Source organism: Pocillopora damicornis, chromosome 10 (genome assembly GCF_964200805.1).
Source record: "Pocillopora damicornis chromosome 10, jaPocDami1.2, whole genome shotgun sequence".
Classification (NCBI taxonomy): Eukaryota; Metazoa; Cnidaria; class Anthozoa; order Scleractinia; family Pocilloporidae; genus Pocillopora; species Pocillopora damicornis.
This window is the reverse complement of record NC_142679.1, coordinates 16,386,296-16,410,705: the sequence shown is the minus strand read 5'-3', so window position 1 is coordinate 16,410,705 and position 24,410 is coordinate 16,386,296. Positions and strand designations below refer to the sequence as shown.

Below are 24,410 nucleotides of genomic sequence, written 5' to 3'. Positions count from 1 at the left end.
AGTTGTCAGTTAAAATTTTGGCCATTTGTCAGATGTCAGTTAACCCCATCCAGACCCTCTTATATCAATCACCTCAATATTGCATTTAAAGGAGAGAAACATATCAAACTTATGGGGTACAAATAGTCTTAACATGAATGTAGTGACCACGCCCACTTCAACACCCCACTCAAATCGAGTGTAATTTTCGAATGTTTTACCATCGTGCGGATTCTCTACGGAAAAAGCACTCAATGTACCTCTGAAATATTAAACTATAATATTGTGGCTTTCTATTTCGCTAATTTTCTAACTTGAAGGTAAAGTTTTTCCCTCGTCATTTTTACCTTTTCTCCGAGCGGTTGCGTGAAATTAACAAGGCGTTTTTGATCAAAACACGACCGAGCGAAGGGTCAAATGGCGTTTCAAAACAGCTGTATCTTCCTCCTTTTGATCTTTTCCTGGGCCCAGTTGTTCAAAGGCTAATTAGCAGTAACCCAGGGTTAAATTTTAATCAAGGTTTCTATATTTCTCTGTTCAAAAGCCATTTTGGAATAATTTTACCCAATATTTTTATAGCATTCAATTATCAAATTGTAGTCAAAAAGAAGTAAACTGAATTTTCTCTTCAAGCTTTCAGATCTGAAATAAAATTTCACTTTAACCCCAGGTTATCTTAACCCAGCTTTGAACAACTCGGCCCTGTTTTGTAAGCGTGAAAGCAGTAGGAGAGGGATCGGGAAACTCAGAAAGCGCTTCGGGAATTAATCTGCCATCGTTTGCTTACAAGATAAACAAGTAAGATTTGTGAAGTTCGTTGAAGTATGAAGTCTAAATAAATGTCTTTTTTTAAGCTTGTTTGCTGGATTTTTCGTAAACTTCCTTGATTAATTTTTCGTCTCAGCTTACTAATCTATACTATTTCAAAGCAATTTAAAGACGAAGACGGAGAACCAAAAGTCGGTCCTTTCAACAATCGTAAACAAAGTGTTTGAACAGTCAGGTATACGAGGTGTAATAATCAATAGCCGCATATCAGAAGTCTTCAGAAAGAAATTATTCTGTCTTCAGAAAGCTGTCAAGAAAGCTAGTGATCGTGGTGGAAGGCAATTAAATACACTTCTTAGCAAGTTGGAACCGGGCCCTCGGTATCGATTTAATATCATATCGATCTCAATACCATACAGTTTTGTATATTTTGTCCGTGGATTCGCCTTTCTAACGAGGGTGTATGTTGAGTATTCATTGCAAAATCGCTTTGTTTTTTTTATTTCCCTCTTTGGCTTGTCCGCCATTTTGAAAATTTCGCAACGGAGAGCATGCACATTACGTGGGGTTAGTGGTTGCGTACACCTGGAACCGAGAAAAACAAATGTTCGTCGCACTGGGGAAAGAGTTTGATATGATGAGAAAGTGAGGGTGGTGAAGGCACATATTGGCAGTACGATTTTGACTTTTATTGTGCAGGACACTCAGAACAACATTCAGCCGGCCTCTGACTCAGATTCAGAGTCTGAAAGTGACAGTGACGTGGTAGGGCGCATTGTTGGATCTGGTGGTAACTCTTCGGAACTAAATGACTCAGGAGATCAGACAGCGGATAGTCAACAGGAGCGAGAAGCTGAAGAAACGATACTTAAGTCTAGTACGTCTCGATACGGGCAGAAAAGAACAAGAGTCCTCCGAGAAAACTATGTGCCATGGCATAATATACATGGAGAACTGCAATCTGGAACCTATAATAAAACACCAAATTAAATCAAAGTAGGTGAAAAGAAAATCTTAAGCTGTGATAAAAATGAAAAGCAACATCACAAAAATCCTTATTAAAAAAATTCTGAGAAAGGTGTATGACCCTCCGCTTGAATAGCTAACAAAGAGGTATGACCCTCCTTTGATGACCCTCCCCTCTGGGGCCCCAGCCCTCCCCTACCATGAAAAAACGCACCTTCCTTTATGACCTAAAAAAAACGACTGTTTTTGCGTTTGAGCGTATCATCCTTCAAGGGTAGCATAGGAGAAACTTAAAGGTTCGCGTACATTTTATTTAATATGGGAAATTCTCCATCCCGCGTTTATCTTGATTGTAATGTATCATCAATGAAGTTTACTTCTCCGCTAGTCACCGCCGCTAGTAATGGCTGCCTAGATTCTGTGAAGGACATTCTCGTAGGAACTGAAGCAAAAATCGAAGCACGTGGAACACTTACAATTGAAGGCGAAATTGTCGAGTTTTGTACGCCGTTGTTCGCCGCTGCTGCTGGAGGCCATCTTGATGTTGTAAAACTGCTGATCGAACGCGATGCAGACGTTAACGCCAGAACAAAGACGATTAAACTCTATGACTATTGCGATGATCGAACTCCTCTGATGATGGCATGTCATGGTGGCTACCTAGATGTCGCTTCTTATCTCATTGAACATGGTGCAGATATAGATCTATAAGACTCAATTCAAGACACTTGTCTTCACTATGCTGCTAGAATGGGACACGTTGAGATAGTTGACAAACTTCTTTCTGTAGGTGCGGAACAAAAACAAAATGATATTGGTGTGAGGCCACTATTCGAAAGCTGTGTTCATTGTAGAATTGAAGTGGTGGAGTATTATATCAAAAGACCGGACTGTTCAAAGGAGCAAAGAATTGATGCTCTGGAACTTCTGGGTGCCTGCATTGCTAAGGATGATGTTGCTTATGACACTGAAAAAGCATTAACTTTCATGGAACGTGGGATGGATGAGAGGTTTGTTTGAATATTTTTCCGACACACTTTTTAGAGTTGATACTTTCTTTATTCCTTTCTATTACACAATTTACTGCCCTAGGAACTAGCTGACAGATCTGAGTGAAAATGCTGGTCACCAGCTAATAAAGGCGACAATCAGCAAGCTGTAAATAATTTGACCAACATCACTATTCCTCGCTTTACTGGCGAATCAAGTCAAGTTATGGGACACAGTTCCTGCATACTAAATGTATACCCTCGATTTGTTGACTCTTTTCAAAACGACATTATAGTGTATGCCGGGATATGCAAAGACGATTATGGGATATAGCCAGGAGAGAGTACGTGAGTCGAGAAGTTTAGGATGTCGATGCCTTGTTCGATTGTTGTAATCCGGTTCAATCCGTAGGCTGAATGCGTATATTTAGACTCTACAGACATTCTACCTAAATTCCATACGTTTGCGGTTAAGATCGGCCAAAACTAAAACGAGATTGACAATATAAAAATTCTAATGATCTCAGACATTCCAACCCCTTTTGAGGAGAAATAGGGAGACTCTTTTAGTGCCGAAGGCGCTAAGATGAGCGCCAACGGCGCGAGCTTCTAGGGGGGTCTGGGGGCATGGCCCCCCCCCCCCCAGGAAATTTTGCAAATTTAGTTTCTCTCAAGTGGCATTTCCAGCATGTTGACATCATTTCTGTGGTTTTCTTTAAGGTCTTAGATTCTGAAAAGATGGATTAACAACAGCAAAGTAACGTTTTACACTCAGATCGCAAAAAATACTTATAACATAAGCAATTTTTTCCTTGTTTTCAGAATTTTATGATAAATCGGGAGAACCTGATAAAAATCGGGAGAGCGGGAGGCAACACATCAAATCGGGAGACTCCCGATCAAATCGGGAGGGTTGGAATGTCTGTGATCTTATTGACAGAATTAGAATCATATTTTAAAAGATATCCCAAGAGAAATTAGTCTTCGAAGACTGTTACTTAACGACAGAAAATTTGGAGAAAGGGCATATCCGAGGTAGCGCCGCCAAAAGAGTTAAGTGCTGTTCGTACAAGTTACCTGATTGTAAATTCAGTGCAGAAGATAAAAAGTACCAGTTGTTTATACCTAAAGTCACTTTTAAAGAAAGAGGTATTGAATGCCCTAAATTAAAATTTACGGAATATTTTCGACATGGACTTAACCAGAAAACAAGAAAATCAAAGGGGTTTAATATATGAGAGGGGTTATTTTGAGGAAATTCCTGTATGTGATCAATTTTTGTAAGTTAAAGTCATTTTCTTTATAATTAAAACAGCTTTTTGCAAGATAATGGAAACATTCCAATATTTAACCACAAATTGTAGTTTATATAGAAACATCTGTCTCCACGTCAAATTCACAACCACAATAAGAACAGGTAACAGAAATTCCACCTGCAAGATAAGAAGACTGCCAAAAGGAATAGGAAATGATCAACTTGCCTATTATAACTTTTACCCTTTTTTAAATAATTTATTACCATGGCTCATGGTAATAAATTATTTTCATTAATTTTCCCAACACCAATATATGGAAACCCCAACAATGTTTTCAGATTAGTAACATATCTATTTTTATATTTTAAAAGGTTTGAGGACCCTGCACATCCATTGTTAAAAGAGATGTGGATATTAAGTGAAGAGAGTCAAACTCCCAAGGAATTCGTTCTGCAGTTAACTGGGAACAATGAAGCCATCAAAATGGAGGGAATGTTCATCATGATGAGACTCCTGGGATCTATGGATTTATCTCAGTGCAAAACAAGGTACCGGAGAACTGTTTCAGCTGACCCTAAGGGCTCACGTTCCTCTTGTTTGAGGAGGTTCTTGAATAAAACCTGGTAATTTTTTGAGAGTCTCAACTGTATGATGGTGAATGTGGATGATTTCATATACATATGTGAATTACAGCTGCAAGAAGGTGAATTTTTACCATCAGAGCACATCAGACAGTTGTTTGAAAAAGTTGTAGCAAGAAGAGAGACAATCATGAGGGAATTGGGAACAGGGACTGAAAATGAGGAACTTGAAAAAATGCTTTATCAAGCCCTGTATCTTCTAATGTTGTACTCCAAAAGTCATGTTTCAGAACAGAATGATCATGAAACTGCAGCTATGACTGACCTTCTTCCTAGACTTTTGTGTTCAAACCCTCGTACCTGGAATGGGAATACGTTACTGCACTTGGCTGTGTGGCATGGAACTCCTTATATAGTATGCAGCTCATATGATCGGGAGCACAGAATGTGCGGCGGAATGTTCAAGCCTCCCTGTCTTGAGACCATGAGGCTAATTTTACATGCAGGTTGTGATGTGAATGCAATGAACATCGAGGGAAATACTCCTCTACATTTAGCTGTTACTTTTAAGCCAGGACCAGGACAAGAAGATGTTTTGAAAGAGACACTGGACTTGTTGTTGCTGTTCGGTGCAGACACAAAGCTTGAAAACAACAGTGGTCGAATGGCAATGGACTGCTGTGAGACTGACGAGGCCCAAAGGATCCTGAGTTCCATGGACATTGATGTCAGAAATGTAAGAAAATTTTAATTTTAAGTTATGATTCTTTAAAATCATGACAGTGACCAATTCATTTACAACATCATGCCCGTCTGCCTATTTACTACTTTGATGATTTTTGAACCATCTTGATGTAGTACAATCCATTGTAATGTTGTGACAGCCTAAAGGAGCTATTTGAAGATCAGTTTGTGTTGTTGAAATGTCATTTGACTGAAACTTATCCAGGTAACTTGTTTACATGCATTTGTTACAGCACGACTAGTAACACTGATCTGGTTTCATGCTAGAGATTTACTGAAAACTGATACCTGCAAGCAGATGATATTTTCAGGTTTTGTCACGCGTGATGTAAAAGTCACCCCTTGCTTTAAACGTAGGCATGTAACGCATGGTAACATAAATGCAAAAGTAATTTTTCAGGATTGATTGGGTAAGGGAGCTAGGGACTTTTAGACATCTCTTTTTGACAGATCACTCGTTTCCATTATGTATATACATGCTTTTCAGATCTCACACATACCGGTAGCATTTTCACTTTCCCAGCGGTGTGGGCAACATACCACTTTTGATGATTAGACTACAATTTTTACTGGAGCTTCCATAGCGACCCTAAAATGCAACCCCTCTTGCAACCAACTAAGCGACAAAGTGAAATTATAACATAGCTAGTAAATTTGTCCAATCAAATTCAATTGTGCAAGCATGCTTCATATTCCTATTGTGCATGCTCATGACATCAGCAAGCAAATCTCTCAGGAAAAAAATTTTCCATCGGGTTGAAAATGTTATAAAACAATTGGTTCATACGTCAGTTACACCTCAAGCAACTCTTATGCATCTTTTCTGCACTCAAAACTTCCTGCATGCTTCATATCTCGATGAACACACACTGACGTATGAACAAATTGTTAATCAACGTCTGCACTATGTTTTCATGTAGCTTTGTTTTGGTCTTTTTCAGTGCCATAAAACTCATTTGAAATGTTGAAAGGCATCAAGGTGAAAAATGTTTGGACAATTTAATAATTCCCTCACCCGCTGCAACTTTTGTTTTGATATTACTTACATGTTCACACTTATTATTGAACAGGATATCGTAAATTTCGGTTTGAACTGCACATGGTGTTGCATTTGTGTAATTTCTTTGTTTTTCATTCCCCCTGTTCAGTGGCTCCCCAATAAAACCGCCATGGAATCCCAAAAAAGTGCGAGTTAATACTTCAATTGCGTCTAGCCTTGTTTTTTTAAAAAGAATTACTAAAAAAGTTTGAAAGCTCATCAATCAAGACTCAACTCAAGACTCAAACTAGTGATGGTCAAAGTTCTGAGACAGGAAAGAAATTGATTTGAAACTGACAGTAATGGTTGCGACATTGTGCATAGCATTTAACAAGTATGATGTGTGTAGTCTGTACAATTATACTTTTAAAATTGCTTTGGTTTCCTCTAAGTGGGTATATCTTCTCCCTTTTCACTAAGGATGAAATGCTTGTAAGTGGAAGTGGCAAAGAAATAGACGAGGGATTTCGTATAGGAAGGCAAAACGACCTAAACCAGAACTATCAAGAAAAGACTGAGAAGTTAAGATCAACAAGCTCTGGTGGTAAGCTGTCAGGTGTCATCTTTAGGTGATTAAGCAAAATGCAATTTATAAATGGATGGGCAGCTTCCCCATGGTACATGGGGAAAGACATAAAAGTAAATGCTGTATTTGAACTGTTGTCAGCAACAGAAAGAATGCATCAGTAGACTGTCATGAAAAAAAAAGGAAAAATTTATCTTTAACTGGCAAAGCAGTAGATTTGTAATTTCATTTATTAACATGAGGCCAGACCATGGATATAACCACAGAGGGGGTGACAAGAAACTAAAATGATTTAAAACAACCAGTTAAAACACCAAGTAACATTGAGTACTTATTCTTGGTATCTTAAGCCTAAAAATAAAATGAATTCAGAGGGATTTTATGAAAATAAGACAACTATGAATATTCTGTTTTTAAGATAGATTTTCTCTCGGTATAACAGTTAACCTCAGAGTGAAAACGGTTATTTTCATTTCTCTAAGAACAATTGAGGAAGTTGAGACGAAATATGAAATATGTCCAAGGGCAACTAAGAGAGAGAGAGGTGGAAAACTGAGGGAGATGACAAAGCAGTTGACAGATGTCAAATGGCAGTTATGAACGAGGGATGCAGAATTGAGAGGGATAAGGCAAGATGTGGAAAATGGTGCAGTGCAGGTACAAAAGAGAGATGAACAACTGACAGAGGTGATACAGCAGCTAACAAATGTTGAAGGGAAGCTACAAGAGAGAGATGGACAACTGACAGAGAGGACACAGCAATTGACAAATGTTGAAGGGCAGCTACAAGAGAGAGATGAACAACTGACAGAAGTAACACAGCAATTAACAAATGTTGAGGGGCAGCTACAAGAGAGAGATGGACAACTGACAGAGAGGACACAGCAATTGACAAATGTTGAAGGGCAGCTACAAGAGAGAGATGAACAACTGACAGAAGTAACACAGCAATTAACAAATGTTGAAGGGCAGCTACGAGAGAGAGATGAACAAATGAGAGAAATGAAACAGCGGTTGACAAATATGGAAAGACAATTAGAAGAGAGAGATGGAGAACTGACAGAGAAGACTCAGACTTTGACAAATGTCGAAGGGCAGCTACAAGAGAAAGATGAACAACTGAGAGAGATGAGAAAGCAATTGAAAAATTTTGAAGGGCAGCCACAAGAGAGAGATGGACAACTGACAGAGGTGACAGAGCAGTTGAGTAATGTCTAAGGGGAATTACAAGCAGAGGCTGACAAGGCTAAATATTTACAGGACTTAGTTAACAGCTTAGAAAAACAACTGAACAACCATCCCTACTCAACTAGCCAGAGGAAGGAACTTTAGTCTATATGTAAGATGAAATCAAATCATCTTCTTTAACATGTGTCAATTAATCTATCATTCAAAAATCAAATCCTTTAAGATGATGAAAAATTGCACAAATTACAAGGAAGCGATACCTCTCTTCATAAAAATAAGTGACCTCACAAAACATAATTTTCTAAGGTCTAAAAATTATCATGTAACTTTATCATACACAATGTATATATATGTGTCAATAGGAAGTCTATGTTTCGGTTTTTCCATATTACAGTGCTCAATATGTAGAAGCAGAGTGTGACCTGAATCGAGTTAGGAAAAAAACAAAGAGACTACGCTTCATCCTGTAGTCCAGTAAAACACTACTTGTATCTGGAAAGCACAGGTTTGAATCCAGACAAAGCCTGAATTTTTCAGGCTTTTTTTCTATGATTTCCCCAGTTGCAGCTCACTTGCACAGATCATCTCTTTGCTTGAATTTCAGGCCAAGTTAAAGTGTGATTTATTTCATATCACTAATATCATCATAGAAACACCATTGCAGGGTTTTCATTAAGAGATACAGAAACTTGAGAAAAGTGTATTAATAAGTAACAGGATAATTTTTCCCAGGTCTTGAAAATAACAACTTAGGTCATCAAAATTTAGCCAGAGAATCCTGAGTAGTAGCCAGTCAATTTTTCTGATCTACTATGCATAAAGAACACCTTTCCATTCTTCAGTGGAAGGCCTTATTGTCTTACATATCTATCCTACATTTACATGACAAGGATCAAAGTAAGTGTATTTCAGGCCAATAAGCAGTGAAGGTTCACATAGGTTCTGCCACATCCAGACACAACTCTTGCACAATTGTTTTGTTCACTTGCTTGAGTCTAACAGGCTTCGCTACCCATTACTTAGGGATAGACCAAAGAGGAGGATAATTCTCAAGTTTCAGGATTTTTTCTTCTGTATTTTCTAGGTAGAAATTCTACATAATAATTATGAATTGTATTAGTTTTCTCTTGTACTATTTTGCATGTGCCTTGACCAACCAGCCAATTAGATGTAAAACTAACTCTAATTGCTGCTTGGTCTCTATTGTTTAGTGCATTTCAAGCAGTTTGCCAGTTTTTACTTTTAGTTCTTACTGTCAATAATGATGTCAATCTTTCTCTGATTGGCATATGTGATAACTTTGGTTTCAGTTTTTTGACTCTCAAGGGCAAAACTTCTCCAAATCATCATTTATAAACAAGGGGAAGATCAGTTTAGATAAGCAAGAAAATCTCACTTGCAGATTAATTCCCCATGGTTTGATAGATAAATATTTTGTCTTATCTCATCCATCATATAATCTAAAGAAGGTGTTAATAGTGACTGCTTTTTGTTAAATATAAACTCTCTTCATCAGCCAACTGGGCATAGAACATCCAACTGACAACAACTATTCTCTTGACTCTGAAATTGACTTCCGCTCAGGTTGTCAAAATGTCAGTCACCACTACCAACAACAGTCCTTCTCAGGACTACACTCACCCTGACAATCAGACTACACAATCACAGCTCTCTCTTTGTTGACGAGGTAAATTGCTTTCAAAAACCTCTCTACATTATGCACCATAACTTTTTAACAATGGTGTGTTTGGATCAATGCAACATGCCGCAGCAACATTCCCTGGTGAAGCAATTTTGTTTAGTATTCTCAAACTTGGTTATGGCTAAGAGACTCAGCATTATCCTAATAAAAAAGCACAAATTTAATACTGCATTTCATAAAATTCTTTGGGAGAGCACAATTGCATTTCAACATTGCGGATCTCATTAAACTTGGAAAAATCTACAAAGTATTTGCCATTTTCAATAAAGTCTTGACCAATGACATTCAGAAAGTCATAACCCCACAAGATTTCATCACTGGTGTATGATGTCTTGGGCTGGGTGTTCATTCCCGTATGTTCAACTATTCCATCCAAAACTACAACAATCTCATAATCTGATTCCTTAAGCTGATCAGGTGTAATCTCAAAAAAGGGACTTTTTTCATCAATGACATGAATTATCACCATAGGAAGCAAAAGAAATAACTCATTCCTGAAGTCGTTTGCAGGGTTTTGCCAGTCATAGCACACTCTAAGATCCTCCTGATAAAATGGGATTTCTTTTCCTTCAGAGGTTGTCCACTTTCGAAATAATTGCATTCTTATCGAAGCATCAACAATTTGGCTTTTGCGAATATCTCCAACCCTGAACATCAAACACAGTTTCCCATCCCTGGGCGCAATCACTGCATTCTCTGAGAACATCACAGTCTTCATGCGTTCACGAGGCTGGGATAGCTTAGCAAAAGTCAAACCAAGTAAAAAAGCGTCCAAAATCAAACCAATCAAGGATTGTATCTGTAACACGATGGCAGCCTCTGGACACTTGGTTGTAATTGCTCTGCTTCCATAACCAATGGTTTGTTCCGTTTCAATGGAAAACAGGAAAGCAGAAGACCAATCATACACCTGGAAAAAAAACAGATCTGAATTAAATCATTGAAATATATAGTTAATTAATATTGAATGCCATCAGATTCATTTTGTGAAAATGAAAAATAAAGTAAGTGCATAGAAAAATCTGAAAAAGATATTTCAAACTGATGTTATGAAAAGGAATTTTTTTGTCCTCCTTCCAGGATTATTTCAGCTGGAAGGGTTCTTAACTGCTATCGATGATTCATTTGAGATGGTTCATCTCAATTGAGGACAATTTTTCAGATGTGAAAATGACCATTGAAAAAAAAGGAGTTCCCCATACCACCCCTCCCTCAGCTTTTTATCAGTTAAAAAAGCTCCTTTAACATTTCTTCCTTTTGACAATTTACCTACCGTCAATTGCCACCTTGAATTGCTCATACCCAGTCTAAACCGAAAACAAATCACTCAGTCACGCAGTCATTCACCATACGCATACTGTCACGCATTCACAGCACCTCCAAATTTTAGTACAAATAACCAAACGAACAGAAAACTACAGATGACTCGATTCGTAAACTTACCTCCGTGACACAAACCGAAGGTCCCCTAATTGCGATAATCAGCCACCAAAGCAGGGCAAACAACAGCCATGACAAGACGTACGAACCACAGAATATCAAAATTACCCAAGGCCAGTGAAGATCGATCACTGTAGTAAACAAATCGGCGAAGTACAACTTGGTTTTCCCCGGTACATTTCTGGCCAACACTTTGAGAGATCCATTTTTACCGACTAACCGCTTCTTTCTAGAAGAAGAACGATTGAGAAAGAGTCGAGTGTGTTCATCGAAAGTCGGCGAGGAACGTGGAGGATGTAGAGAAAATGAAGCTCTATTAGCTTGATTTTTTTGAGCTCGCATGTTCACCAGATTGGTAGAGGAGACCGGTTCTATCCTAACGAAGGGTTCAACAGTTTCGTTAGCCTCAATCGAGTCCGTTGTTTGACAAAAATTCGAATTTTCCGTCATACTTTTGCTGTCAGTGACATCGAAACAACTGAAATAGTATGACAGATTCGTGCAAAATTAATACCCAGTCTCTCAGCTGTTTATATAATGCTCTTAACACTTATCGGTGTAATCTCTCCACAGTATGCATATAACTTTATACGAGCCATTTGCGGTTGATTAAAGAAAAACAGTTGAAAACCACAAAAACAAAAGATAATGTCCATATTGGAACTCGCTTGTAGTATGAAGACGTTTTGACGCCAGAGGAAGTCTCGAGCGGCCACCCACGGGGAATGGCAGGTTGGCCGCTTAATACAGGTTCCGCAGATAGAAGTATTCTAAGAAAGGATAAAAATTTTCATTTTATGCCATAGGTGAACTCTTTATGCAGAAAAACTCGCTTAAAACACTTACGGGAGATAAGAATGGGTTAAATTTTTACTTGAAAGATTATTCTTAGTTTTATTTCAGTGGTTCCGATTATACCCCGTAAGCTTGAGTTTGAACCGTATCAAGAACCCATTGGGACCCCTATCTTTTTATAAAATTCAGCTTTTTGAAGCTGATTTTCATCCAGTGAAACCTGGTTAACTATAAAACATGTTTTTGTTTTTGTCGTTGTTGTTGTTCTAATGTGAATGGGGTATTAACTTGTTCTTCAATCAGTGAAGACACAAGACATGAATGTTTCCCAGACAACCGCAAATTCCGCACCCGCATGTACGTTCGTCTGAAACAGAAACTTTGAAACTGAGAGGTTCCGAGAGCCTGGCACAGGCAAGGCACAGGCCACACCCGGGATATGAGCCCGCCCAGGAGCCCTTTACCCCAAATAAAGGCTCCCAGGCTGTGATCCTCCTCCGAACCGTTCCTTATTGAGAGGAACGGAGATCAGATCCGGAAACGGCGGAAATCATGAAGACTAGGTCCAGGCTAAGGAAAGCTGGACAGCAGTAGCTTCATGCCCATGACCCCTGGCGAGTGTTGGCTACAAATTTTTCTCATGTCCAAGAGCTAGGTTGGCCCAATCGCAGTTTGCACCGGCGGGAAAAGCTCTTTAGTTCCCATACTTTCTCTACTAAGATAAATGCGCTCTCTTAACTGTAAATTTTAGTTAAAAAAAAAACAGAACTTACTGATAAAGCTGATACTCCATGTTTTCAAAAAATAGTTTATTCGTTTAATTTCACTTTTGTATCAAATTCCCAATCTTCCAAATATATACGCATTTATTTTTATCGAATGCACAAGAAAATGAATCACGTAAATGAAAAAGCTCCTAAGGAAAAAATCCCTAACGGAGCTTCCTTGTTTAAACAATGATAAAAAACGGAAAACTCTGCCCACGCACTAACCCTTAGGATAATAGGCCCTAAATTAACATGCGTATAAAAGTTCTCTATCTCGGAGGAGCGCGGTAGTGAAGCAGTGCGAGGGCAGAGTGACGAAGGAAAAAGAAATCGAGTTTTTATTCTTGTTTTCCCATCGCGGACTGTTCACTCTTGCGCTGCTACTCTATTGCGCTCACCGAAATGAAAATACTCCTCCCCCTTGGAACGTACACTAGCCTCCTGACAAGCTAGCCTGTCTGACATTCACACATGTTTTCACCCTTGTCCTCAAAGTGTCCGTATTTAACCTTTCTCCCCCTAAAATCAACTCCTCACTCAGACGACAAAAATTGTCAAGCGACGTTCCCAGATGTACAATTATTAGCTAGTGGACTAAGTCTATTGGGGATTGAAATAGATGTCTAGCCTCGTTCCTGATGGCTTGCGTAACTAACAGACTACTGTAAAACTTATGGTCGAAAGTGTTTTGTGCAGGAAATACTGACCAACCGATCGAGTGTGTCTGGCGGAACTTCCGAAACAAAAACTTGACATTCTGTTGTTTAAGGTTACCTGAAACTTAAGAAAACTGAAACTGATTAGATTTAGCTATGGTTCAATCATTAAAGTCTAGTGGTCTTCAATCTTAGCTGACAGGAACAGGTTATCTATATTTGTATTGCACAGAAAACAAAATACGTAAACGGTGATCAGAAACTGAAGACCTCATTGATTTTGATTGTTCTGTGTATATTCGCACCTTGAAATGTGTTTAGAGCGCTGTTAATTACCCAACAAAAACAAACACGGTCAACATCACTGTATTTATTGCGATGTAATAGATGAGATGAGGCCATTTTTCATCGAAACTTCAGATTTTATGGTGAATTCGTCTGCTTACTTATCCGTATGAAACTGAAAGGTAATTAGAATCATTGAAATTAAATCACTTCGGGAACAAACAATAACATGGTAAACGAAAACAAAAATAATCGTATTTATGAAAAAATAAATAAAATCGAAGTGTTTACGTTCATATGTGTTATTTTTTAATTTTGGAGCGCATTAATGTTCCGTCTGCGGTACTCTAATGATTATTTAGCAATTACGTTGTCAGCAAAGTTAATACATTCATTCTTCAGTACCCTCCTAACACCTAGATTAAACATAGGCAATTGAAATTTCATCCCCGTTCGCCTCGTTATCTTCAGTGCTTAGAGTTGTGTCGGTAGGTCTCTGCTCCGTGTTATCCGAATCGTAGTCAATGTCCTCCTGTGTTCCAGCGCTCAGTAAAGATGATTCCGAATTCATTTTAAACATTTTTCCTTCGTAATAGTCCTTAGCCGAAACCTGGGGGGTAGGAACCGAACGGGTGTCGTCAAATACTGAAAAATCGACCCTGTATCTGCCAGACCTCCATCTAGACTCATCTGTTGTGTTTACAAACTCATGACCCCACAGAATTTCATCCGCTTTGTAGGACGTTTTCGCTTGAACTAACATACTGGTAGCCTCTACAGTTCCTTCAAGGAGAACGACTATTTCGAAATCGCAGTTGAGCAAATCTTTGGGGTGCATTTCATAAAGGGGGCTGTTCTCATCGATAACATGCACCATGGTCAGGGGCAATATCAAAAATATTGCACTGTCCTCTATCAGACCGTCTTCACAAGACCAGTCCGTTCCCACGGGCAAGTTCTGCTGATAAAACGGCAGTTCAATTCCTTCTCGAGTCTTCCTCTTTCGAAACAAATGCATTCGAACATGAGCTTCCAGAATCTGGCTTTTCCTCACGTCACCCACCCGAAACATTAGGCACATTTTGCCGTCACGCACTGCGACCACGGCGTTTCGAGAAAATAAAATAGTTTCCGCACGATTCCGCGGACGCGATAATTTTGCGAAAATTAGACCTAGCATAAACGCACCGATTATAAACCCGATCAGCGATTGCACATTCAATAAAATAACAGCTTCTGGACACTTGGGTGTGATTTGTCGACCCCCATAGCCAATAGTTGTTTGCGTCTCAAGCGAGAACAGGAACGCGCTTGCAAATGAATCAACATTGTCGACGCAGACGTTGTCTCCGCGGATAAACGTTACAAGCCACCACAAAAAGCCAAATAGGAGCCAACTACCACAATACATGAACGAGTAAACCACACAAATCCATCGCCATTTAGAGTCAATCATTGTAGTAAATAAATCCGAGAGGTACATCCCATGTTTTTGTGGTACATGTGACGCCACCACTTTCAGCCCTCCATGTTTTCCCACTAATCGGCGCTTCTTGCTGCCGTGTTTGGTCGATAGAATTCGCTTCATTCTGCTCCTTTTGCTCTTAGCCTCCCACGGTCTCTTCCTTCGAGTATGGCTTGTGCCGTTAGGCTGTTGTATCCTGACTTCTTTTAGCTCGTACTCATCACCTTGTCCACCCTCTTCGGTCTCGTTCATGTCAGAGTAGTCAGATGATGTTCTTGAGTCTGAAGATTCGTCCACCCCTCGACGTTGCCAATGCCGTTTAGCTTGGTCCCTCGACCTATCTGATGGAGAAGACATCTTTGAAAAAAATTACCAACCACCCGTACAAACGGCAAGTTCAACAAAGGGCGCATCAAATTATTAGAAAACCTTGTCCTAAACAGTTCGTAAATTACTTCCAATGTACCATAACGCTATTAGTCATTAAACATGTGACGTGATTGGAGTGACGAAGTAACCTTGATGACACTTTCCCCGCTTTGCGTGTGACTAAGGTTGTTTTGATCAATATATCCCTTAATTATTGTGAGCCAATATTTAACAGAAAGAAATTGTGAAGGTAAACAACTCAGACATAGCTTAAAAACTCACTGAGTGTATCCTGCGGATATCACATCCAAAACCACAATGAATTTGAAACAAAGGAATATTAAGAATTTCTCACGTCCCTACCGAACGCGCAATTTCCCCCTTCCTCTCTGCTTTGCCCTTCGTGAAATTTAAATTTGTTTATCATTCAGAACCCATTGAAGTTTGTGCATCACTATGCGGATAATACTGTTATTGTACTTGGCACTCACTTGGGATTTTACAAAATGCTGTGATTTATTTGCATTCAGCTGATATTTGCATTTGAACGCCTCTGCAAGACCTCAGAATGACCTTTACATGATTTTAAAACAATACGGGTGTCACGCAGTAAACTTCGCCGGTTGATATGTCTACTAACTTTGCTTTCCAGTAAAGTGCCTTCCGAATACTGGGAGAGAATTTTGAGGAAATTTCAATCGTTTCGAAAGGTGCTATGTAAATATGGTTTGATAGAGCCTTAAAACATTAGAGACGCAATCCGAAAGCTGTTTTCAACGAGGAAACGAGACCAGTTTCCTTATCTCGCCGATTTCATTTCCGCATATGCTCCACGGCCGTATTTCTTGAATAGACATTACCCCAATGGATTAAAATTTGGCCATGCCCCGACAAGTCATGAAATCAGAAGGCTGAGGTCAGATTTCGGACAGTTCTAACCGATTTCGGATTCCGAGAACTTCTGATCGATTCCGGACGCTTCTGTCTAAGTCTGTTTTCGGTCGTTTCCGTCCATTTCGATCGACTTCTATTTTAAGACATTTCCAGTGTGAGCACTAAAGAGACAGCGTTACGTTTAATTTTGTAGAAAATCAACAACGATAAAAGGAAATTTTAAACTACTATAATTTTCCGGAAAACTAGATTTTTGCTATATCGACACGGACAAAAAGTGCGGTTTTCTTGAATAACTTCTTTATTTCGTGAATACCTTAAACAATGTGCCTACAAATCCGCTATTATACCCGTTACTGTCCTAATTTGTCAATTGCCCATTATCAAAACAGCTCAATTTTGAAAGAATTTGTTTTCTCCAAGAGAATATCAGTTGATATTCTTTTTCTCTCAAACTATGACATAAAATTCTCTCTAAGCCTGAATAATAATAATAGTAATAATAATAATAATAATGTATTAAGTATAACCGAAAAGATTATTAAGAATATCGAGACTTTAAGATCCCAGATACCGATGCGCTTCATAGCTTCATGCTTCTCACTTTAATTAAGATTAATTTATTTCGAATTTCTCTGAGACAGCAGGAGTAAACAAGAAACAATGCTATGCTCTTTTTAAAATTCTCTCGATTATTGCCATTTTTAAAAGATGATGCTGTAACCGTGCACTTGTCAAAGCTGAAACTGAAAAGTTTTACCTCATTATTTTTAACCATATCTTTTGGACCTTTGCCGTGCTCTTTATAACTATTTTACTCTAAACAGCGCGAAATCATTTACCAAATATGCAAAGATCTGGATTTTTTGAATAATTGTTGGTAGCCAAACTATGAGGGAACTCTTAGTGGGATGATTTATAGATGGCCACCGCCATAAGAATTTGTGACTGCTTAATAAGGGTTAAATTTTCTTGATGATGAAAGCTTTGAGAGTTTGACAACTGTGGAGCTTTCTCAAGATGAACCTTCGAAGGCGATCTTGTCGGGACCGGAATCCTAAAGGGGAACTCAGATCTCTTTTTTTTACCTTGTGCATGTAAAATGTTTTTTTTTTTAAAGTCGCTTATTGTAAATTAAAATTTGATGTACGCGGCCACTTAATGGGCTTTGAGTTGGTGCTCGAGCGCATTGCTCAAAAGAAAAGTAAATTTTCTATCTTTAGAGAGTTCCATATTTCCGACTTTTCTCGCGCTTTTTTCGAAATTTACTTCTGATCCTTTCTTCTTTGCTCCAGGTATTGAGACGAACTTTCTTGTCGACTGTTTACTTACATTTAAGCTGATTGGTATCACGGGATGTTGTGATGTGCTTTAATGAAAGCCCTTTTTTGCGACAAACCGCAAATTTTGATGAGATGCACAGTTGAGTGTAGAGTCACTTTGTGTTTTGATATATCATCAAAAAGCGGCCAACTCTTTCCACCTGAAACGGTGAGGAAAAACCTGAAGATCGCGAAATTTGAATGGTATGAAACACAGTCGAGTGGACAGTTTCATTTTTTGCCACAGATGTTTCATTTAGCAGAAAGACTATTGTATTATTTTGCTACAATAATAATTTTATGCGGTTGTTAATTTTCACCTATCAATGGAGAGCGCGGTTACAAAGCTAATTTTTGACAGCGGACCTTCGCCTATCACAGGTTAACACATACACGTTCACTTTGTTGCTGGTATTCTTTCACTTTCCCACACCGGACTCACTCATCCCAGACGAGTAGGTAAGAGTATTTTCTGCTGTAAAGGATGAAGCTGCAAGATATTGCATACCCCTTGCGCTTAGCCTTAATCTTACGGGTAAAAACGCTGCATAAATTAATGCGTTGCGTCCGATCGGACGATAAATACTGGTGATATGGTTGCTAACAGCTGATCTTGTCTACGCAAATGAATGCACAGTTTCTGCAAGATTCCTCTCAATCTCATTCAGAATTTTCAATGTAACAGAATTATTCTAATACATTTGCAGTAGCGACGCAAACTAACGGAAAGATACGTTCCACTCTGCGCAGAGAGTGCGTTCGGCTGGTCGAATGACAATCGTTCCTCAAATCCGCCATTTTCCTTTCTTGACTTCTGGACCTCTCAGGGCTACAAGCTGTTAAATTTGCTTTCGTTTTACATGATGTTGATTCTTCCTTGTGAAGGGGATTGAGTATTACATAAGTGCGTTATCCGCGATCACAGTTCCAGGAAATGCCCATTTCCGATCGCGTTGTGGTCAAAATGGATCAGCTGTCAAAAGGGGAAAGTTGCTAACGATTGCATTAGAACCCAGATGTGGCCTTCTAAAATGGACTTAAAAGCACCCATTTATGTCTTGCAACAATACAGTTATAAGCCGTTTTTAGCTTGATTGTCCTAAGCAGTCTATACGAGTTTGGAGGTGGTGTAATATTTAAATTAGGGTTGAGCGGTCTAAACCCTATTAAATGCTTCCGAAAATAATTTATAATTTCAAGGCGGACTCACCGCCAGATTGTGATATGCATGAAACATCATTATGGTTTAAATGACATGGGTTTAATTAAAAATTTAACTTTAAATTTTATAGTACAGGTAATGATACTAAACAAAAATATATAGAACCTAGTATTTTTTAAGGAAAAAATTGAATTAAAATAATCTACTGGTATATAACTTTTTATTGTCAAATTGGCTGTGATCCAACTTTTGAAGGAAAAATTTTGATATAGAGGCTGAGAGTAGGGCATGGCATTAATGATGGATTTAAATGTGTTATTCTTCATGACACAGTTAGAGGTTGATTCAGTTTTTCTCTAAGCATCACTCGATCTGTACTTTTCAGATCTCATTTGTGCAACTAAATAATTTCTTAGCAGTTATTAAAAAGGGTATTTTAAAAATGAGTTTGGGTTACATTGGTTTGCATATGTTTTTCATGCACAAAAGGTGTAAATTCCAGTGCCTCAGAATGTGTTCAATTGAATACTTTATCACCCTTTTGTATGGTCTTTGCATGATGTAAGGTACAATGAGCACTGGAAATTCTTTGCCTACCAGTTTTGATTGCAGCTTAAATGTACAACTTGCTTAAACTTGAGGAAAATTCAACAAAGATAATATGCATCTGTAGATTCAAAGCAGCTGATTGTCACTAGGTCTTTTTGTAGACATGAGCTGTCTGAAGAACACCTCTGCTTTACTTTTGCCTTTTGAACCAAAAAAATCCAAGTGCATTGTCAGACTTGTTTAAAATTCCTCTGAACAACAGTTTAACTCTAAATGAGAAAAAAAAAAAGAGCGTACGTGAAATTTTTTCTTTAGTAATTATTTTCAAATGAAGAAATTGGGAGTATTGTCTAGTTTTTATGCAAATTTTATGATCTAAAAGAATGATTTAACTGCTTTATAATGTATTTTCTTTTAACAAAGTAATGACTTTCTGCCTTCTGCTGGGTTCAATAATTGTAACCAATATGTGCAGTCATCAGTGTAGCTAAAATTTCTTCAAAGGAGCCTGTAGGTGTGTATTGTTCACTCTTTCATCAACTAGATTTCAATAAGATTTAGTCAGAGAATGGAAAGGTTTAAGTTACAAAAACTGAACTTGTTTTGTCTAACACAAGCAGTGAATAGGACTTAAATATTAAGAACTCCTGATAATGCTAAGGTATGGCTGTTATTACTAACTTGTATCTTTTATACCTACTGTTGTAAATAACATGCAATCAAGTGGAAATATCTCGCAATGTTTGGACAGATGGTCATTTTGTTATGTAAAAAAACCTGTTTTACTGGTCAGCCATGCATGCTTTGCTTCTTTATCTGCTTCGCTTTTCTTGCCTTATAAGAAATGCATGCAAAATAAAGCAGTTGCATGGTAAATAACTTGTCAGACATTTTGGTGCATAGAATTGCTGAGTATTTTTACTTTTTGTTTGTAATTTGATTTGCCCCTGAAGGACTTGTTAAAATACGGCACAACTTGTAAAAAATACTTAGCAAAACTACACACCAAAACATCTAATAACTAAAGATATTTATCTGCTAGGCAAGGTAGAAAATAACCATCTATTTAGTTCAGATCCCTCAAGAGTTTAGTTAGTGAGGTAGTAAGAGCAGTTGTTTAACTCTTTTACCTTTTATACTTGTACATCACCATAATACATCACCCATCGCTCTGACGAAGGGCTAATGCTTGAAACGTCAGCTTTTTCATCCTTTATGGTGGTTAATTTACGTTTTCAACTCAGTTGTTAACACTAAATTACCTGCTATACTCTCCCACCGACGCAGCACCACAGTTTCTTTAGTCAGTTTCTTTAGAAACTAACCCCTTTATTCATTACAAGTCACTTGCACTACAAGTCTCTAGCTGAAATCAATTAATTTGCACACTCGGTCATTTTTCTTTCAGTTTAGGAAGTAGTACATTAGCTGCCTGGCCAGTGGCTCAATGGCTTGTGTTAATGTCTTGCTTTCCTGTGGAAATGATGACAAGGCATTGAAGCTTGACAGGGAAAGTACCTTTGATGAATTTAGAGCACAAGTGAAGTCTTTGTTTCCACATTTGCCAGAGGTCAGTAGAGGGTAACTTGACCTTAAACCATTTCACAAGCATCAGAATGATAAGGCCAGAAAGTAGGGAGAGCTCTGCCCCTTGTCTAAGAAAATCTGGGGACACACTCTCTACAGGTATTTGGCTGAAAATATCACTAGCACAGCATGGAATTGGTTTCATTGGCAAACTTTTAAGTCTTGGGATCTTTTACAATCATTTTTTTTTTTTATTATTATTAACCTTATAAATTGATTTGACATTACAGCAGTGGGACTTTTCCTTGAACCTTTACTTACACTGTAGTTAATTGGATTGTCACAATTGAGACTGAAATATACAATTCTGACAATTTCAAGTTTGAAAAGGAACTAGCTTGAGGACATTTTGAAATATTTTAGTGGATGGAGGGTGCAGTTTCATTTGCACATAAAACACAACAGAGGCACTGTTGCCTTCAATTGTTTTAACACCATATTTATGCTATAGGTCAAATTAATGGCCAGATTAAATTATATCCAACCAATGTGAATAAACTGAATTTTAACTAACATTTATTCATCAACTGGAAGACAATTTCAAAGCATCCAACCTCAGAGTAGATGAATTAGAAATGAATTCAAATCACATTAAGGTAAGGGTGAATTAGATTTATTTTAACCCTTAACTCCCAAGATCTGATTGTTATTTCTCCCTTCTAGCTGATACACATTTCCATGTGAATTGGCCATGAGAATTTGGTATTAAATCAAGATAACAACCCCTACCGCTAGTGATAAATTTGAGTATTCTCATTACCTGATAATGTTTGGATAATAAAGAGAGAAGATACATGATAATCACTTCTGAGAGTTTAAGGGTTGATGAAAGGTAGAAGCAGATATGCTTAAAATTTTGCTTACGGCATTTTGTTTCCTGTACACCTCTGTAATGTGATTTTCTTTTTGCAGCACTTTACAATCAGTGATGGAGACTTCAATGAGCTAGACTCTGGAAATTTTCATAATGTTAAAAACAGTAGGCTGGAAACATGGTGTCTGGTAAGGATAGATATGTTTTTCTGATGTAGAGTTAAATAAAAGTATTTAGGCAGTTAGTTAATGAACAGTTTTTTGAGATGGAAACAACAGATAGTTGTAAAACTTTCCCTCACATTTTTCTCGTAGGTTTTGGAGAGTGTGGCCAGTTGCTATTAAACTTTCCATTCAGAGAGTTATTTCATAATTTGATAATTAAGTTATATTTTTTCAGCTCTTAAACATAAACAATCGCCTGCTCTTTACTTAGTATCAGAGTTGGGAAATGTTTACTGTTTTTAACTGTTGCATCATCTTTCATTTGACAGGTGCGTAGCTCCAAAGATGAAGCATTCATACTGGACAAACCACACTCTGAACTGATGCGATATGATGTGCATCCCAATGCTCTCACTCAGAGTGGGAATTACCATTTCAGTGGTAAGAAGAACATTTAAGAAATGCATGTATGGCAACTGAAGAGTATTTTGAAGGATTGGTCCAATCATAGTTTACTGAGCAGGCACCTCTGCCCAGCAAACTAAGTTCTCTGCATGGGAATTCAAGCTCAACTTTGTTACTTCAAGCAGCCAGTTGGCAATTTAACATCATGAAATGGTCACTGGAAATAAAGTTTAGGTCTTCGCAAAAATGAAGACAGTGTATGACTTACCAACAAAACTTCTGACCACACTGGTTGACTGTGGAGATTTGCTTAACATCTCACTGCATAACACTCTAACTGATAATTTAGAAGAAAGGGGCAGAGTTGAATGGAGGAAAATAGCCAAACATGGGCAGTTTTTGGTGAAAATGATTATCTCACTCTGACTTTAGACCATAAAAGCTAAGCTTTAAAAAGGTTTGGACTTGGGGACCTTTGAGAACAGGTTGCCAAAATGGCAACTTGCACTGCAGATTTAGGTGTCAAAATTTTTCCTGTCGCCATGGCAATAAAAGCTGTAACAGCCTAGAACATTGCTTTACTAGCTGTTGGCATAATACAATTGTAAGGAAGCAGATTCATATCCCCTTCTTTAGACAGACACTTATGAAACACCATTAAAAAGTAGATGTTAAAGTGTATATGTAGCACACCATTATTCAAGGTTTCCTTTTCTTTTCTACAGCCAGCTACCAAGCCTTTTGTGAATTTATTGACAACAGCATCCAGGCAACAAGTACTAACAACTGCAAGGACATGGAAAGAACAGTAGATATTCATATCTTCCTTAAAGATGTGAGTAAGATTATATTTTTATAATCCTTTGAATCCTAAAAATGACTAACACTTAATTTCTCCTTACAATTTTGCCCCTAAATCAAACATGAAGGTCATGAGAATGAAGGAAATAATCACTAAGAAAAGAAGCTCTTGATTGTTAAACAAATTCTCCACATCAGCCTCTTAGGAAATTTTAGAGAACAGTATGAAGAATCTGTATACTGATGTTAAGGTGTAAAGGGTTAATTTGTGAAAAATCTTGTGGATGTTCCTTCAAATTGGACCACTTAATTGCAAGTTTTTGCCTCTGATCTAGAAACTAGTTGCCATATTTGACAATGGAGAGGGTATGACATATGAGGGTCTGAAAGCATTTGCGACCTATTTCCTGTCACAAGCTGATCGTGGCCTTGAAAATGAGGAAGTGGACCTTATTCCTGCCTATTTGGATGGCTGTATTTCCAAGTTTGGTGTTGGTGCAACACAAGCAGTAAGTAGTGAATTGTTTACACCTTTGTTTGTCAGCTTATGATGGTGGTGGTCATAAGGAGTAAATTTTCTACCAAGAAGGAAGCCATGGTGCTGACATTTACAATTTTTCCTTGCTGTTGATGTTTTTCAAGATTTTCTTTTTTGTTTTGTAACTTGTGTTATTTGGAATGATTTGCTTGGTAGGGTTTCTACCTTGGCGATCGCATCAAAGTTATCACCAAGAGGGAGGAATGTCCATATGTTACGGAAATCTCTATATCTAAGGTAATGATAAAAAAATTTTCTGGTTCTGGACAATGAAAGCTCTAGGTCAAAGCTCAAGATGGAAGACGTCGAAATATTCAGATAAATTTTTCACTGAGTGTCATGCAAGTATAACCGAGTATAATTTCCGCATCTGATTAGGAAAAGCTCCAACAGCGAGCGAAAGAAGGCAAGCCTGTGTTTGAGGACTACCGATGGATCAGAAATCCGAGCGACACCTCCACTTTGGAGCCTGGGGAGGAGGAAAGATGTCTTAAGAATATTGTGAGAAAAACTTGATTTACTAGAACATTACACAAACTATGTGTTATAAAGCAAGCTTTGGGTGAAGATGGCTGAATAATGGTCGGGTTTTTTCAAGATTTACTTTAGATCTGGACAAAACGATTTTGGACACTTGATGGTATCCCTAGCTTGGGAGT

At 38.1% G+C, this 24,410-nt stretch overlaps 5 protein-coding genes across 10 annotated transcripts in view; 3 read left to right on the top strand and 2 right to left on the bottom strand.

Moving 5' to 3' along the window:
* The first annotated feature begins 1,963 nt into the window (after nt 1-1,963).
* Nucleotides 1,964-9,334, top strand: LOC113679315 (protein fem-1 homolog B-like). Of its 2 annotated transcripts, XR_016180656.1 has the most exons (5): nt 2,569-2,723; nt 4,330-5,275; nt 6,225-6,262; nt 6,743-6,866; nt 7,331-7,340. XR_016180656.1 is itself a non-coding variant. In XM_027196270.2 (4 exons), exons 2-4 carry the CDS (start codon nt 4,607-4,609, stop codon nt 7,402-7,404), a joined length of 867 nt encoding a protein of 288 aa, XP_027052071.2. In that variant the 5' UTR covers nt 1,964-2,723; nt 4,330-4,606; the 3' UTR covers nt 7,405-9,334. The 2 variants fall into 2 exon arrangements, 1 of the variants encoding a protein (XP_027052071.2); XM_027196270.2 differs by lacking the exon at nt 6,225-6,262 and having other exon boundaries at nt 1,964-2,723; nt 7,331-9,334.
* LOC149039125 (protein fem-1 homolog B-like) lies at nt 2,032-4,585 on the top strand. Its single transcript, XM_089185751.1, has 3 exons — nt 2,032-2,404; nt 2,504-2,723; nt 4,330-4,585. Exons 1-3 carry the CDS (start codon nt 2,032-2,034, stop codon nt 4,583-4,585), a joined length of 849 nt encoding a protein of 282 aa, XP_089041877.1.
* On the bottom strand, nt 8,635-11,711 carry LOC113679298 (ATP-sensitive inward rectifier potassium channel 11). The gene is made up of 2 exons (XM_027196254.2): nt 11,182-11,711; nt 8,635-10,648 (listed from the first exon to the last, which is right to left on the bottom strand). The coding sequence occupies exons 1-2, from the start codon at nt 11,626-11,628 to the stop codon at nt 9,899-9,901; spliced, it is 1,197 nt and encodes a 398-aa protein (XP_027052055.2). The 5' UTR covers nt 11,629-11,711; the 3' UTR covers nt 8,635-9,898.
* A 1,056-nt stretch (nt 11,712-12,767) lies between these two features.
* On the bottom strand, nt 12,768-16,033 carry LOC113679297 (ATP-sensitive inward rectifier potassium channel 11). Of its 3 annotated transcripts, none has more exons than XM_089185924.1 (2): nt 15,879-16,033; nt 12,768-15,487 (listed from the first exon to the last, which is right to left on the bottom strand). In XM_089185924.1, the coding sequence occupies exons 1-2, from the start codon at nt 15,940-15,942 to the stop codon at nt 14,103-14,105; spliced, it is 1,449 nt and encodes a 482-aa protein (XP_089042050.1). In that variant the 5' UTR covers nt 15,943-16,033; the 3' UTR covers nt 12,768-14,102. The 3 variants fall into 3 exon arrangements, with proteins under 3 accessions (XP_089042050.1, XP_089042051.1, XP_027052052.2); XM_089185925.1 differs by having other exon boundaries at nt 15,798-15,905; XM_027196251.2 differs by lacking the exon at nt 15,879-16,033 and having other exon boundaries at nt 12,768-15,675.
* Nucleotides 16,034-18,087: 2,054 nt separating this feature from the next.
* Nucleotides 18,088-24,410, top strand: part of LOC113679296 (structural maintenance of chromosomes flexible hinge domain-containing protein 1) — a 26,119-nt gene continuing 19,796 nt past the window's right edge. The window contains exons 1-8 of one of the 3 annotated variants that reach the window (XM_089185859.1): nt 18,088-18,190; nt 20,851-21,012; nt 21,942-22,031; nt 22,337-22,448; nt 23,138-23,247; nt 23,549-23,722; nt 23,908-23,988; nt 24,130-24,252. In XM_089185859.1, coding sequence (XP_089041985.1) covers nt 20,890-21,012; nt 21,942-22,031; nt 22,337-22,448; nt 23,138-23,247; nt 23,549-23,722; nt 23,908-23,988; nt 24,130-24,252 — 813 coding nt within the window. In that variant the 5' untranslated portion in view covers nt 18,088-18,190; nt 20,851-20,889. Of the gene's footprint in view, nt 18,191-18,438; nt 21,129-21,941; nt 22,032-22,336; nt 22,449-23,137; nt 23,248-23,548; nt 23,723-23,907; nt 23,989-24,129; nt 24,253-24,410 lie in introns of all 3 variants that reach the window. The other 2 variants (XM_089185861.1, XM_089185860.1) reach the window with 2 other exon arrangements.

Excerpts from the sequence above, each read along its gene's own strand:
- LOC113679298 (XM_027196254.2), bottom strand. The coding sequence starts at position 11,628 with ATGACGGAAAATTCGAATTTTTGTCAAACAACGGACTCGATTGAGGCT. Across the intron at positions 10,649-11,181 it reads CTTCGGTTTGTGTCACGGAG|GTGTATGATTGGTCTTCTGC; the intron begins GTAAGTTTACGA and ends TTTTTTTTCCAG.
- LOC113679315 (XM_027196270.2), top strand. The coding sequence starts at position 4,607 with ATGATGGTGAATGTGGATGATTTCATATACATATGTGAATTACAGCTG. Across the intron at positions 5,276-6,742 it reads TGGACATTGATGTCAGAAAT|GATGAAATGCTTGTAAGTGG; the intron begins GTAAGAAAATTT and ends CTTTTCACTAAG. Across the intron at positions 6,867-7,330 it reads AAGATCAACAAGCTCTGGTG|AACAATTGAGGAAGTTGAGA; the intron begins GTAAGCTGTCAG and ends CATTTCTCTAAG.
- LOC113679297 (XM_089185924.1), bottom strand. The coding sequence starts at position 15,942 with ATGATAAACAAATTTAAATTTCACGAAGGGCAAAGCAGAGAGGAAGGG. Across the intron at positions 15,488-15,878 it reads AGGGGGAAATTGCGCGTTCG|ATAGGTCGAGGGACCAAGCT; the intron begins GTAGGGACGTGA and ends CTTCTCCATCAG.
- LOC149039125 (XM_089185751.1), top strand. The coding sequence starts at position 2,032 with ATGGGAAATTCTCCATCCCGCGTTTATCTTGATTGTAATGTATCATCA. Across the intron at positions 2,405-2,503 it reads TTCTTATCTCATTGAACATG|GTGCGGAACAAAAACAAAAT; the intron begins GTGCAGATATAG and ends TTCTTTCTGTAG. Across the intron at positions 2,724-4,329 it reads GAACGTGGGATGGATGAGAG|GTTTGAGGACCCTGCACATC; the intron begins GTTTGTTTGAAT and ends ATATTTTAAAAG.